The 14,488-nt window shown below is 37.5% G+C and overlaps 1 protein-coding gene across 4 annotated transcripts; it reads left to right on the top strand.

Moving 5' to 3' along the window:
• Nucleotides 1-5,697: 5,697 nt before the first annotated feature.
• On the top strand, nt 5,698-14,488 carry mapre3a (microtubule-associated protein, RP/EB family, member 3a). Of its 4 annotated transcripts, none has more exons than XM_083543796.1 (7): nt 5,698-5,830; nt 9,730-9,852; nt 10,056-10,201; nt 10,562-10,718; nt 11,531-11,667; nt 12,099-12,251; nt 13,172-14,483. In XM_083543796.1, the coding sequence occupies exons 2-7, from the start codon at nt 9,732-9,734 to the stop codon at nt 13,238-13,240; spliced, it is 783 nt and encodes a 260-aa protein (XP_083399922.1). In that variant the 5' UTR covers nt 5,698-5,830; nt 9,730-9,731; the 3' UTR covers nt 13,241-14,483. The 4 variants fall into 4 exon arrangements, with proteins under 4 accessions (XP_083399922.1, XP_083399921.1, XP_083399923.1 ...); XM_083543795.1 differs by having other exon boundaries at nt 5,706-5,830; nt 10,562-10,757; nt 12,832-14,488; XM_083543797.1 differs by having other exon boundaries at nt 5,706-5,830; nt 12,832-14,487.

The raw sequence follows: 14,488 nt of genomic DNA, 5'->3' as shown, positions 1-14,488 counted from the left end.
TTACGACATTAAAGCAGGATGAACCTATACATGGATGCATAATTACAGTATTACTACTGTAATAACACACACTATTCCATACACAAATATATACAGTATATATACAGAGGTATATATATATAAATACTGTACTTCATTACTGTACTTAAGTAGATTTTCTTCGGTACTTTACAGTTCTTTACTTCACTATTTATTTTTTGGACAATTTTTAAAAAGTGTCTGTGACTATTGACTAGCCTAAAATATATCCAAGTTGAATTTCTATAGTATTGTCCCTTGAGAAGATATACTAAATGTACCCACTTCGGTGAGTGTGTTTTGTGAGATATTGTTCCAACACATACACAAAAAGTATTGGGACTCCTGACTTTTCCAGCTATATGTGGTTCTTTCAAAAATTATCACAAAGTCTTGAACCAGTAGACCCAAACATGTTCTACCATGACAATGCCTGGTTGTGGGTTCGAGTAGAACATCGTTAGTGGCTTTTTATAGAGCTCTGACCTATTGAACGCTTTCGGGATAATTGGAACGTTTCACCACAGGCGTCTTCACCCCTTGCCCTTGTGGCTTAATGAGCACAAATCTCCAAAAGCACAATCTCATGGAACATCTTCCCAGAAGAGGGTGGTTATTATGACAGCAAATTGGGACTAAAATGTGATTACTGCCAATCCCATGCAACCAACCCAATATTAGAGCTTTAGTAAGCTAAACAATGCTTGTGTAATTAACCTGTATCAACCAAATTACTTAAAATACCTGAATAAACATTTATTTATTCATTATGTATAATTTGTCAATCTGTCAAAGTTAAACCATCAATATAAAGAGCAAGAAAAATGGCAAATAAACGCTTAGTGCCATGAGCTACACTGTAAAAAAAAAAAAAAAACCTGTAATTTTTACAAAAGAAATTTGGCAGCTGTGGTTGCCAGAATAATTCAGTTAAAAATACACTAAAAATGTAAACTTTAAAACAGTTTAAAACTGTACACTCTCCAGAATATTTATGTACAAAATACAAAAATGTCCCGTAAAATTTACTTGTGAATTATGTAAGAAATAGGGAAAACCTTTTGCAAAAATCCCTGTTGTTTTCACAGAAAAAAATTGGCAGCTGTGGTTGCCAAAATAATTCTGTAAAAAATACATTAAAATTTAAAACTATTATATATTACAATTTATATATAATTAATATAAAGATCAATAAAGATAAACATAAATCACTTGAAGTGAGGTGCAGATTAAAAACTTATCTTTTTAGCGAGTCCTACACATAACACACATCACATCATTACCTTGTGCTCCAGAACATCTGATCACATGCACATGATCAACTTGTGCTGTTAATATTATGAACAGCAGCTACACTAATTTCTCTCCACTGCTACTCTTTCTCTCCCCATCCCAAGGCATCCTGAGGTTGCTCCAGCCCCAGTCACGTCCCACCTTATGAAGATTGTGGACCTTTAAAGAAGTAGATGCCGTCCTTGCAAACATCCCGAACCATCTAGAGACGTACCAGCGAAAATTTGCGAGTTTTGACATTGGACCTCTTTGAGTGTTTATAGGCTCTGGCATGGAGAATCTGGTGTTGGATCTGTGGTGATCACAAAATGTTGAGCTATTTTATGAGTTGCTCAGTAGCTCCTAGTTTTATAACCACAAATGATTGTAAAAGACGGAAGAAAGAACATTACTCATAATCTTACACTCCAGTGCTCATGTTAGTTCTCACTCTCCAGTGTTCCAGTAAATGTGCCATGGCTGCTCATCAGGGATAAATGCACACCATTCACCTTAACTGTTAAATTCTGTAAAGCTGATTTGAGACAATGTCTGTTGTAAAAAGCGCTAAAGAAATAAACTTGACTTGACTTGAAGTGGCACAAAGGAGTAACTGTAAAATTATTCAACAACATTTAATTGAAGCACTAGGCCTAGGATTCCCAATGGCGCATTGTGACAAGCTGCACGCAAACTATGCAATACCAATAACAATATAATATACATGGGAACTGAACATGGGTGTAGTATATTTGGATTGTTATTTTACTATGGGATTGTTATAATTGGCTTTCAAATTTTTAATGGCACAAAAAACTGGCAAAAGACTTTAGAAAGTAGATGTTACATTTTAATTCTAACTAATATGGTCATTACAGTTGGTGAAAAACGCAACAACAAAACAACTGAAAGTATTAAGTTTGAACAATATATATATATATATATATATATATATATATATATATATATATATATATATATATATATATATATATATATATATATAAATATTTTGCATTAAAGATATTCCAACCTCTGTGGAGGAAAGTATTTTACAGTCCAGTCTTTGTATTCTGTCTTCAGGGAAAACTTAAAACAAATCCCTTCAATATCTGGAAAAACAAATTCTCCAATACATTATTCATTGACATATTTAGTTTATATATCTATTTAGCTGCAGAAATGATTGAAAGGTATAAAAAGCAATGCCGAAAAAGGGGTCAGATCTATGACATCCTCTATGGAAGGAATAAAATCAAACATGGTTTCCTGTTATAGGAAAATAACCATCAGTGGTGTGCTGTGATCCCAAAGCTGAATATTTTCTAGCAAAAGCAGGAGAGTTGGTGGCTCATGGGATAAGATGTTGGACTTCTGCTCAGAAGGTCTTGAGTTCAAAAGCAGGCACCACCAGGCCACCACTGCTGGGCCCCTGAGCAAGGCCCTTAACCTATTAACTGCTCATTTGTATGTTGCTCTACATAAGGGGATCTGCCAAAATAACAGGAATGTAAAAGCTCTGTCCTTAAGGCTTTTATTTCTCCACAGCAATTTGCTCTTTTCTCCTTCTCTAGTTATTAACACTACTCTCACCAGTATCTTTACTCCTTCTCTAGTTATTAACACTACTCTCACCAGTATCTTTACTCCTTCTCTAGTTATTATCACTACTCTCACCAGTATCTTTACTCCTTCTCTAGTTATTAACACTACTCTCACCAGTATCTTTACTCCTTCTCTAGTTATTAACACTACTCTCACCAGTATCTTTACTCCTTCTCTAGTTATTAACACTACTCTCACCAGTATCTTTACTCCTTCTCTAGTTATTAACACTACTCTCACCAGTATCTTTACTCCTTCTCTAGTTATTATCACTACTCTCACCAGTATCTTTACTCCTTCTCTAGTTATTAACACTACTCTCACCAGTATCTTTACTCCTTCTCTAGTTATTAACACTACTCTCACCAGTATCTTTACTCCTTCTCTAGTTATTAACACTACTCTCACCAGTATCTTTACTCCTTCTCTAGTTATTAACACTACTCACACCAGTATCTTTACTCTTTCTCTAGTTATTATCACTACTCACACCAGTATCTTTACTCTTTCTCTAGTTATTATCACTACTCTCACCAGTATATTTACTCTTCCTCTAGTTATTATCACTACTCTCACCAGTATATTTACTCTTTCTCTAGTTATTATCACTACTCTCACCAGTATCTTTACTCCTTCTCTAGTTATTAACACTACTCTCACCAGTATCTTTACTCTTCCTCTAGTTATTATCACTACTCTCACCAGTATATTTACTCTTTCTCTAGTTATTATCACTACTCTCACCAGTATCTTTACTCCTTCTCTAGTTATTAACACTACTCTCACCAGTATCTTTACTCCTTCTCTAGTTATTATCACTACTCTCACCAGTATATTTACTCTTTCTCTAGTTATTATCACTACTCTCACCAGTATCTTTACTCCTTCTCTAGTTATTATCACTACTCTCACCAGTATCTTTACTCCTTCTCTAGTTATTATCACTACTCTCACCAGTATCTTTACTCCTTCTCTAGTTATTAACACTACTCTCACCAGTATCTTTACTCCTTCTCTAGTTATTATCACTACTCTCACCAGTATATTTACTCTTTCTCTAGTTATTATCACTACTCTCACCAGTATCTTTACTCCTTCTCTAGTTATTATCACTACTCTCACCAGTATCTTTACTCCTTCTCTAGTTATTATCACTACTCTCACCAGTATATTTACTCTTCCTCTAGTTATTATCACTACTCTCACCAGTATCTTTACTCCTTCTCTAGTTATTATCACTACTCTCACCAGTATCTTTACTCTTTCTCTAGTTATTATCACTACTCTCACCAGTATATTTACTCTTCCTCTAGTTATTATCACTACTCTCACCAGTATATTTACTCTTCCTCTAGTTATTATCACTACTCTCACCAGTATCTTTACTCTTTCTCTAGTTATTATCACTACTCTCACCAGTATATTTACTCTTTCTCTAGTTATTATCACTACTCTCACCAGTATCTTTACTCCTTCTCTAGTTATTAACACTACTCTCACCAGTATCTTTACTCCTTCTCTAGTTATTATCACTACTCTCACCAGTATCTTTACTCTTTCTCTAGTTATTATCACTACTCTCACCAGTATATTTACTCTTTCTCTAGTTATTATCACTACTCTCACCAGTATCTTTACTCCTTCTCTAGTTATTAACACTACTCTCACCAGTATCTTTACTCTTTCTCTAGTTATTATCACTACTCTCACCAGTATCTTTACTCCTTCTCTAGTTATTAACACTACTCTCACCAGTATCTTTACTCCTTCTCTAGTTATTATCACTACTCTCACCAGTATCTTTACTCCTTCTCTAGTTATTATCACTACTCTCACCAGTATATTTACTCTTTCTCTAGTTATTATCACTACTCTCACCAGTATCTTTACTCCTTCTCTAGTTATTATCACTACTCTCACCAGTATCTTTACTCTTTCTCTAGTTATTATCACTACTCTCACCAGTATATTTACTCTTTCTCTAGTTATTATCACTACTCTCACCAGTATCTTTACTCCTTCTCTAGTTATTAACACTACTCTCACCAGTATCTTTACTCCTTCTCTAGTTATTATCACTACTCTCACCAGTATCTTTACTCCTTCTCTAGTTATTAACACTACTCTCACCAGTATCTTTACTCCTTCTCTAGTTATTATCACTACTCTCACCAGTATCTTTACTCCTTCTCTAGTTATTAACACTACTCTCACCAGTATCTTTACTCCTTCTCTAGTTATTAACACTACTCTCACCAGTATCTTTACTCCTTCTCTAGTTATTAACGCTACTCTCACCAGTATCTTTACTCCTTCTCTAGTTATTAACACTACTCTCACCAGTATCTTTACTCCTTCTCTAGTTATTAACACTACTCTCACCAGTATCTTTACTCCTTCTCTAGGTATTAACACTACTCACACCAGTATCTTTACTCTTTCTCTAGTTATTAACACTACTCACAAGTCTCTACTTTCCCTTTGTCTTGAAATTAATGACAGCTTATTATTATACAAGGTATCCCAATCTCAAGAATTATATTTATGGCTATAATAATAGGATATATAGAAGAATGTATCTTCTTCCTCGTATTATTCCAGTCAACATGACATTTTATTGGAGTACAATGTAGCAAATATAAAATTATTGTTATTATTAGACTTATACTTTGATATTACTACTAATGATATAATAACTATTAATAAGTACATTTCCACATGTGTGGTAGTTGGTATGTGTACAGTGTTCTAACTCTTGGCCATACACACGGCTGTGGCGGGGGGCGCCGGGTAAAGACCGGCGCATGCGCAGTAGTGGCGGGGGCGGCCCGTTACTAACCACTGCACCGCGCTGTAACCGTTAAACCAGCAGGGCTAGTCTGGGATTTTGACAGGAGGCGTTACGTAGGCGACTTGGAGAAACAAGACAGAAAAGGTAATACAGCAAATCATTTAGAAGCATCTATTTGTTCTTCTTGTTGTTTGCTTGCTAAAGCGAAAAAGAAAAACGCGCTCGAATGCTTTTCGGCTTCGGGCCTTTCATGGTTCGGAGTGTCGGAGAGTCCAGTCGGTGAGACGGCGGTTACAGGGACGGTGTGCAGCGCGCGCGCGCCGCGGCCTAACAACCATCAATGTCGCTCTTTTTTCTTTTACATGAAAATTAAAATTAAAATAAGAGCATTGTGAATCTTAAACAGACGACAACGACGCTGTGGGCCTGTTTGAAGGTTTGCTGGGAGGAAATGTACAAGTCTGTAATGCGGTCTGCTCGGACACACTGCACAGTAACTGACAGCTCAGCAAATATTACCTCAAGTTTTTATCATAGTAAATATCCCACCACAGTTTACCTCATGTTAGCACTATAGACATGTGTGTGTGTGTGTGTGTGTGTGTGTGTACAGTAAATATGCCTGCGCGGTGTAAAGCAGTTCCCCTGAAGCTGAATTAGAGGCCATTCATTTCCCAGTGCAGAGATTCAGTAAAGGTGAACGGTGAAGCTCAACGTGTTTCCACTCAAGAAATATCATGTACAATCATTTCCAAGTAAAATCAAGCGTTGAACACCTGCTCATCAAACCCACCCATGCTTGCACTGCCACTGAAATGTCACAGAGAGCCACTGACCTGCTGACACCACAAATAAAGGTCATGATGCTGTTAGGAAATGTGTTCCAGTGCAGCAAGGAGCTTTGTGTAAGCAGGGACTCTGTATCATGATCTGTTTATATATCCACAGGGATATTCTGTTCTATTTTTAAAATGTTCACCGACCAAACAATTCAATTCGGGTTTATTTGTAGCACGAGCACTGTCCCAGCTTCACCTCTATAAATAGGTTACAAAATGTGAATTTATACGTTAGTGCCTATACGTTTATTCCTAATCTGTGAGCCAGTGATGAGAGTGACAAGGAAAATCTCTCTGAGATCGTATGAGGAAGATACCTCGAAAAAAACCTGACTCAAAAGGGACCCCATCATCATCTGGGTGACACCGAATGTCCATTCATTATAGTTTTATTATTTTGGGTGATGGTGCAGTGATGGGCAGTTGAATGCACAGGTGTTTATGCAAATTGTCCATTGCAAATCCATTGTAACAGACTGTTTATATTAATATATATATATATATATACAGTGAGGAAAATAAGTATTTGAACACCCTGCTATTTTGCAAGTTCTCCCACTTAGAAATCATGGAGGGGTCTGAAATTGTCATCGTAGGTGCATGTCCACTGTGAGAGACATAATCTAAAAAAAAAAAATCCAGAAATCACAATGTATGATTTTTAAACTATTTATTTGTATGATACAGCTGCAAATAAGTATTTGAACACCTGTCTATCAGCTAGAATTCTGACCCTCAAAGACCTGTTAGTCTGCCTTTAAAATGTCCACCTCCACTACATTTATTATCCTAAATTAGATGCACCTGTTTGAGGTCGTTAGCTGCATAAAGACACCTGTCCACCCCATACAATCAGTAAGAATCCAACTACTAACATGGCCAAGACCAAAGAGCTGTCCAAAGACACTAGAGACAAAATTGTACACCTCCACAAGGCTGGAAAGGGCTACGGGGAAATTGCCAAGCAGCTTGGTGAAAAAAGGTCCACTGTTGGAGCAATCATTAGAAAATGGAAGAAGCTAAACATGACTGTCAATCTCCCTCGGACTGGGGCTCCATGCAAGATCTCACCTCGTGGGGTCTCAATGATCCTAAGGAAGGTGAGAAATTAGCCCAGAACTACACGGGAGGAGCTGGTCAATGACCTGAAAAGAGCTGGGACCACCGTTTCCAAGGTTACTAATGGTAATACACTAAGACATCATGGTTTGAAATCATGCATGGCACGGAAGGTTCCCCTGCTTAAACCAGAACATGTCCAGGCACGTTTAAAGTTTGCAAATGACCATTTGGATGATCCAGAGGAGTCATGGGAGAAAGTCATGTGGTCAGATGAGACCAAAAAATAACTTTTGGGTCATAATTCCACTAAACGTGTTTGGAGGAAGAAGAATGATGAGTACCATCCCAAGAACACTATCCATACTGTGAAGCATGGGGGTGGTAGCATCATGCTTTGGGGGTGTTTTTCTGCACATGGGACAGGGCGACTGCACTGTATTAAGGAGAGGATGACCGGGGCCATGTATTGCGAGATTTTGGGGAACAACCTCCTTCCCTCAGTTGGAGCATTGAAGATGGGTCGAAGCTGGGTCTTCCAAAATGACAATGACCCGAAGCACACAGCCAGGATAACCAAGGAGTGGCTCTGTAAGAAGCATATCAAGGTTCTGGTGTGGCCTAGCCAGTCTCCAGACCTAAACCCAATAGAGAATCTTTGGAGGGAGCTCAAACTCTGTGTTTCTCAGCGACAGGCCAGAAACCTGACTGATCTAGAGAAGATCTGTGTGGAGGAGTGGGCGAAAATCCCTCCTGCAGTGTGTGCAAACCTGGTGAAAAACTACAGGAAATGTTTGACCTCTGTAATTGCAAACAAAGGCTACTGTACCAAATATTAACATTGACTTTCTCGGGTGTTCAAATACTTATTTGCAGCTGTATCATACAAATAAATAGTTTAAAAATCATATATTGTGATTTCGGGATTTATTTTTTTAGATTATGTCTCTCACAGTGGACATGCACCTACGATGACAATTTCAGACCCCTCCATGATTTCTAAGTGGGAGAACTTGCAAAATAGCAGAGTGTTCAAATACTTATTTTCCTCACTGTATATATATATATATATATATATATATATATATATATATATATATATATATATATATATATATAAGCAAGTTGACATTATTCATAGGCTTCTTCATTTTGACTTAATGTTTCATTCAATTCAAGCCGCTTCCAGTAGTCAAACAGGGAAACTAACTTCAAAAAAATTATAATGATGGGTTGTGATCTCCACCAGCACAGACTCATCTGTGCCTATTTCATTCGATCACATTTTATTTTTCATTCGCCCCAGAAAACTAAAGAGAATCGGCTTTCATTAATGACTACAGAATTACCAAGCACGTCTTTATATTGAAGTCAAAGACACCCCTCCGCATGCCTGCAGTGAGGCTTGGATACGGGTTGGATTTCCACCAGTGTTTAAAAAAAAGAAGAAAAAAAATACCCAAAGAAATCCAGGCACTTTGAGAAGCCCTGGTATCCATCACACAACAATAGGTCAGATGAACCAGGTGTGTCCTGTTACTTGGTAACTTGTATTCAGTGCTGGGGTTGACTTTCGAATGAGCAATGTGATGTCATTGTGTTTTTTACCGTGTGATGATTCAACTGTTCAGATTACCAGGGATGTTGTTTAATGTTTTTATTTTGAATCTATTACATAAGATCCGATGTGACAACTGATAATGAAGGTGTTGACCTTTTTCACTTCTCTATAATAATAATAATAATAATAATAATAATAATAATAATAATAATAAGATTAGATTAGATTAGATTCAACTTTATTGTCATTACACATGTTCAAGTACAAGGCAACGAAATGCAGTTTGGGTCTAACCAGAGTGCAATATCAGCAAGTGCAGGATATACAGTATAGTGTTTACATGATTTACATAAATTAAGTAAAATAGTATTATAATATTATAATAATTGTTTACTCTGTCCAAGTCAAATTGCACATGATTGATCAGTCTTAATTATCTAAAAGACATAATTGTTTTCTTAAAGTGAAAAAATTCACCTTGGAATGGTCACTTTTCACTCTCCAGTCAAATTCCAGTAGATAAAGTCTAGCCAGACATAATAATATTACTAATAACCGTTTTTACATCATTTCCTCTATGTTAGGAATGGCGGTGAATGTATACTCCACGTCTGTAACCAACGAGAACCTGAGCCGACATGACATGCTGGCATGGGTAAATGACTCTCTCCAGCTCAGCTACACCAAAATAGAACAGCTATGTTCAGGTGAGTCTCACAGTCACTAAACACGCTGACAGTTTCACTATCGCTTTTTACATTCACTATCCTGGTCATTGTTTTCCCCAACAGATTTCCCCAAATTTGTGTGATTCTAACTGATGCGCTTTGTTTACCCAAACAAACTGGCATAACCTAAGCATAAAGGACTTACAATCAGGTCAACATTTTTGTTTTGTTTTTGTCTCTAGGTGCAGCATATTGTCAGTTCATGGACATGTTATTTCCAGGGTGCATTTTTCTAAAGAAGGTGAAATTCCAAGCAAAGCTGGAGCACGAATATATACACAATTTCAAAGTTCTCCAGGCAGCTTTCAAGAGGATGAGCGTGGACAAAGTGAGTCTTTTTTTTTTTTTGCATATTATTCTGCACCATATTATATAGCTTATTTTTGAGCAATGTGTGTCATATAATGTTTTAAAAGTCAAGTTTTATTTGCTTAAATAGCTCAATTAAAGTCATGATGTCGCATATCTGACAGTGTTATGTATCAAGTGTCTGTATATTGTGACCTGTTATTTATAGAAGAACTAAAAGATTCCTATTTTGGTATCAGGTTTTCAGGCAGCGAGTGTCTTGATACGACTTAAGATTATACAACAAATTCAGTTAAATACAGACTCGGTATTATAAGAGTTGAAAATGACCTGAATGATGTTTATTTGTAAATATATATTTCATGTATTCCTCAACTAGATAATCCCAGTAGAAAAGCTTGTAAAGGGGAAGTTCCAAGACAACTTTGAGTTCGTCCAGTGGTTCAAGAAATTCTTCGATGCCAACTATGATGGAAAAGAATACGATCCTCTCCAAGCTAGACAGGGTCAAGACATTGCTCCTCCCCTGAATCCAGGTGAACACTTTTCCCACAAACCCAAGAGAACTGGTCCAGGTAACCCTATGATTCTACTGCACTTCTGCTGCATCCATCGCTGAGCTTCTACCCTGCAAGTGGTCGGTTTGTGCACGGCCATGGGAATGTTTGCTCCATGCTCAAGCTTCCATACAAGTGAACAGTGTGAAATCGCATCTTGTGGTAAAATATTCAGCTCAGTGCCATTGAGGAAACTCAGAATGCAAACATGTGACTAAAAACCAAAGTTGCACAGTGATAGCTGATAGTTTCAATAATGTATAATTATTCTAAAGACTTTTTGCGTCTCTTAGTCAGTTACCCTTCAGTCCAAGATGTCTGGAAGCTCTATGTACATCTTATATTATATTATATTATGCCATTTTCAAATCAAGAATAGGACAGCAAATGTGAAAAGTAATCTGCGAATGAAAAATGGTAAACAGTTGACCTTTGTTGTGATGTCATTGGGCTGGATTGAAAAAGTCTACAATTCAGTTTTAAATAAAATTTTTCATAATGATGTGGCTTTGGTTAAACGTGCCTAAACAGACAATGTTAACGTTTCGGTTACTATTTGTGTTTAACCAATGTTACAGTATTAACAAAATGTCCATGCAACGGCTTCAGACTAGCAGGCTGATCTTACTCAGGCTTTAAACACCAGATTTAGCCTAGTACATCATTCAATCTTTGCTACTTCTGCATATTTAAAGTACAGCAGCTTACTGCATGAAACATGTTTTTCTTTATACTGCATAGCTTGATGGTAATAAGACTACGGCTCATCCCTGAAGGTGTTTTCATTTCAGGACCACAGAGAACGTCACCGACAGTACCCAAAAACATGCCCACGCCACAGAGGGTGATGAACACTACTGTCAGGAAGAACCCCAATCTCGCTCGGAACGGAGGTGGTGATGCTGAGATCATGGAGCTTAATCAACAGGTAGAGTCACTGGGAGGGTAAGGACATCTTAATCTGCCTTCCAGTGTTTCACGTGAGTGGGGTGATGTATAATTGTTTTATATATATATATATATATATATAATTTATATTTTATATAATTGTTAATATATAATTATTCCCAATTGCAAAGTTAATCTTTATTAACCGATATGACTTTGTTTATGTACCTTGGCCTACTACTTGTACAGATGAGTGAACTCTTTTTTTTTTTTTAAGTCATATTCTAGCAAATGATCACAATAGATCCAATAGTGTACGTCCAATATTCTCATTATAGGTTCAGAGCTGTTTGGCCTGTTTTTAATGACATATATTCCTCAGAATAGATCAACCTCTGTCTGTCCTCTCTCAGTAGTAACAGAAGTTGTCATTCCCTGTTTTTCCCCCCTCCCGCAATTTCCTTCGCAAAGCTGATGGAACTGAAGTTAACTGTCGACGGTCTGGAGAAGGAAAGAGATTTCTACTTCAGCAAACTGCGAGACATTGAGCTGATCTGCCAGGAACACGAGAACGAGAACAACTCCGTTCTCACTCGGATAATCGACATCCTTTATGCCACAGAGGTACAGTATGCCCGACTATTCCCAACCCCAGTGCATATTAGAATGGGTGGAGGAGTGGATCATGATTTAATAACAGTTGAATGAGCAGGCCTTAGCCTGAGCTCACACTAGAAACACAAAGCAAATTGAAGTATGCGTGCATAACTTTCATAAATCTCATGTCGACGATATAACAAGTCAATGATAATAAGATGCAGAAAATTCAAACAATTGCCTTGAAGTTTTCCACGGACCAATCCGGTTGTAGCATGTAATTAGTTCAGCTTGTAGAGTGATGCACTGAAATCGACCTAACGCACCTTATCCTGTCATATGACACTCATTAATTGTGCCATTATGCCATTATAACATTATGAGCAGTGAAATAAATAACACTGATTATCTCTTCATCATGGCACCTGTTAGTGGGTGGGATTTATCAGGCAGCAAGTGAACATTTTGTCTTTAAAGTTGATGTGTTAGAAGCAGGAAAAATGGGCAAGCGTAAGGATTTGCGTGAGGGGCCAATTTGTGAAGGCTAGACAACTGGGTCAGAGCATCTCCAAAACTGCAGATCTTGTGGTTTGTTCCCGGTCTGCAGTGTTCAGTGTTTATCAAAAGTGGTCCAAGGAAGGAACAGTGGTGAACCAGCGACAGGGTCATCGGCGGCCAAGGATCATTGATGCGCGTGGGAAACGAAGGCTGGTCCGCTGCGGAAGAATTTAATGCCGTTCAGCACAGTTAGCTTGCATTGTTACTACAGTTGAAACAAGATGCTAAACAGATCACACCGCAAGTAGTATCATTAGTGTTTGCTACATGCCCACAAGAGACAGTATATAAGCTGTATGAATGACTCGTTGCTTGCTAGTGTGAATGTAGTCTTAGAAATCAAGAGACGAGAATGAACACTAAAAAATGGCATGTTTATCGGAATGCAGGAAGGATTTGCAGCACCAGAAGATGAGGACATAGACGAGCAGGCCCACTTGGACCAGGAGGAATACTGAGCACTCCTCTCTCTTCCTCTACCCCGTCCCTACTCTTCTGCCCCGCTCCCCCTCCCCCTCCCACTTCTCTGCCTTCACTTTGGAATTATTCCCCTCATTGCACGCTGTTGATATCTCCTTCATTAACTCTGTATCTATGGATGCCCCCCCGTATGTACTAAGTATATGTTTGTCTACTCCTACTACAGTTCATGCACTACACCTCAGAGACCCAGTACTACCCGCTTCACCCCCCAAACAATAGCAACAGCAGTGATTATATCCTAGCCATCTCAGCATGTTTTACATTGCCACATGGAGAATGAACACGAACAAGGCATCAGACGCTGAGGGTAGCACAATGGACTTAACACAGTAACTGTTACGACGAGAAAGTATTTTTGAAGATAAAGCAAAAAATATAAAAAAAGGGATGCTGCCTGGAATGCAGTTATTTGCCTTAGATCTCCTGCATATTTTGCCATTGCTCTGTACTTGCTCTGTTTATTAGGATCATGCTACGAAATATTTACGTTAGTAAAACGCTCGCACAATAACAAAAAATACTGTGAATCCGTCTGCTACATTAGGTTTGCAATTATCTTTCTATTTTGAGGGATAAAGCAATTACAGAGATATAATAAACAAAGTGTAGGAAGACAAAAGAAAACAACCGAAAGGGACTTAAACCAAACTCAAAGAATGTAACACGCTGCCCTTTGACCATTTAGTTAGCTGCTGCATATCTAATGGGAGCATGTGAATGTTATACATGTATAGTGAATGAGTAATATATTTGTATTTTTTTTAAATAGAGCTTTTTTTTTTTAGTTTGATTGATTTAATACTTCTTACAGTTTCAAATAAGGAAACTAGAGTTGGGATGAAAAGTGTTATTTGATAATAATTAATTAGATTAGTGACACTACTGATCAAAGAGCTTTTCATTGAGATTCTGCTGCTAATTTTACTACATTTGCTTCTTTACATCTTAATCGACTATTTATTTATTCTGCTATTGAATAGCATGAGCTGTGTTTTTTGTGATTGTACTTTATGTCAGGAGTTAAGGCCCAGATGTGAAGGACCTGAATAGCGTTTGCTAGAAGCATTGTGCTGCCTTTACAGTCTGAATCCTCCTCACTCATTTGCATCGAGACTGTCTCACTCATACTTGTTTTGTCAACATTAAAAAAATGGACATGATAGTGTTTGCATAAATTGTTTTGCGTTTTAAATAAACAATTTTAAAAAAATATTTGTATGTCT

Source organism: Silurus aristotelis (genome assembly GCF_946808225.1).
Source record: "Silurus aristotelis genome assembly, chromosome: 6".
NCBI classification, from domain to species: Eukaryota; Metazoa; Chordata; class Actinopteri; order Siluriformes; family Siluridae; genus Silurus; species Silurus aristotelis.
The sequence above is the reverse complement of the archived record's forward strand: the minus strand, read 5'-3'. Positions and strand labels throughout refer to the sequence as shown.

What these genes read in the sequence shown, in the direction of transcription:
- mapre3a (XM_083543798.1), top strand. Translation starts at nt 9,732, where the DNA reads ATGGCGGTGAATGTATACTCCACGTCTGTAACCAACGAGAACCTGAGC. An exon ending in AGAGGATGAGCGTGGACAAA is followed by an intron (nt 10,202 to 10,561) that starts GTGAGTCTTTTT and finishes TTCCTCAACTAG; the next exon opens with ATAATCCCAGTAGAAAAGCT. An exon ending in TCATGGAGCTTAATCAACAG is followed by an intron (nt 11,668 to 12,098) that starts GTAGAGTCACTG and finishes TCCTTCGCAAAG; the next exon opens with CTGATGGAACTGAAGTTAAC.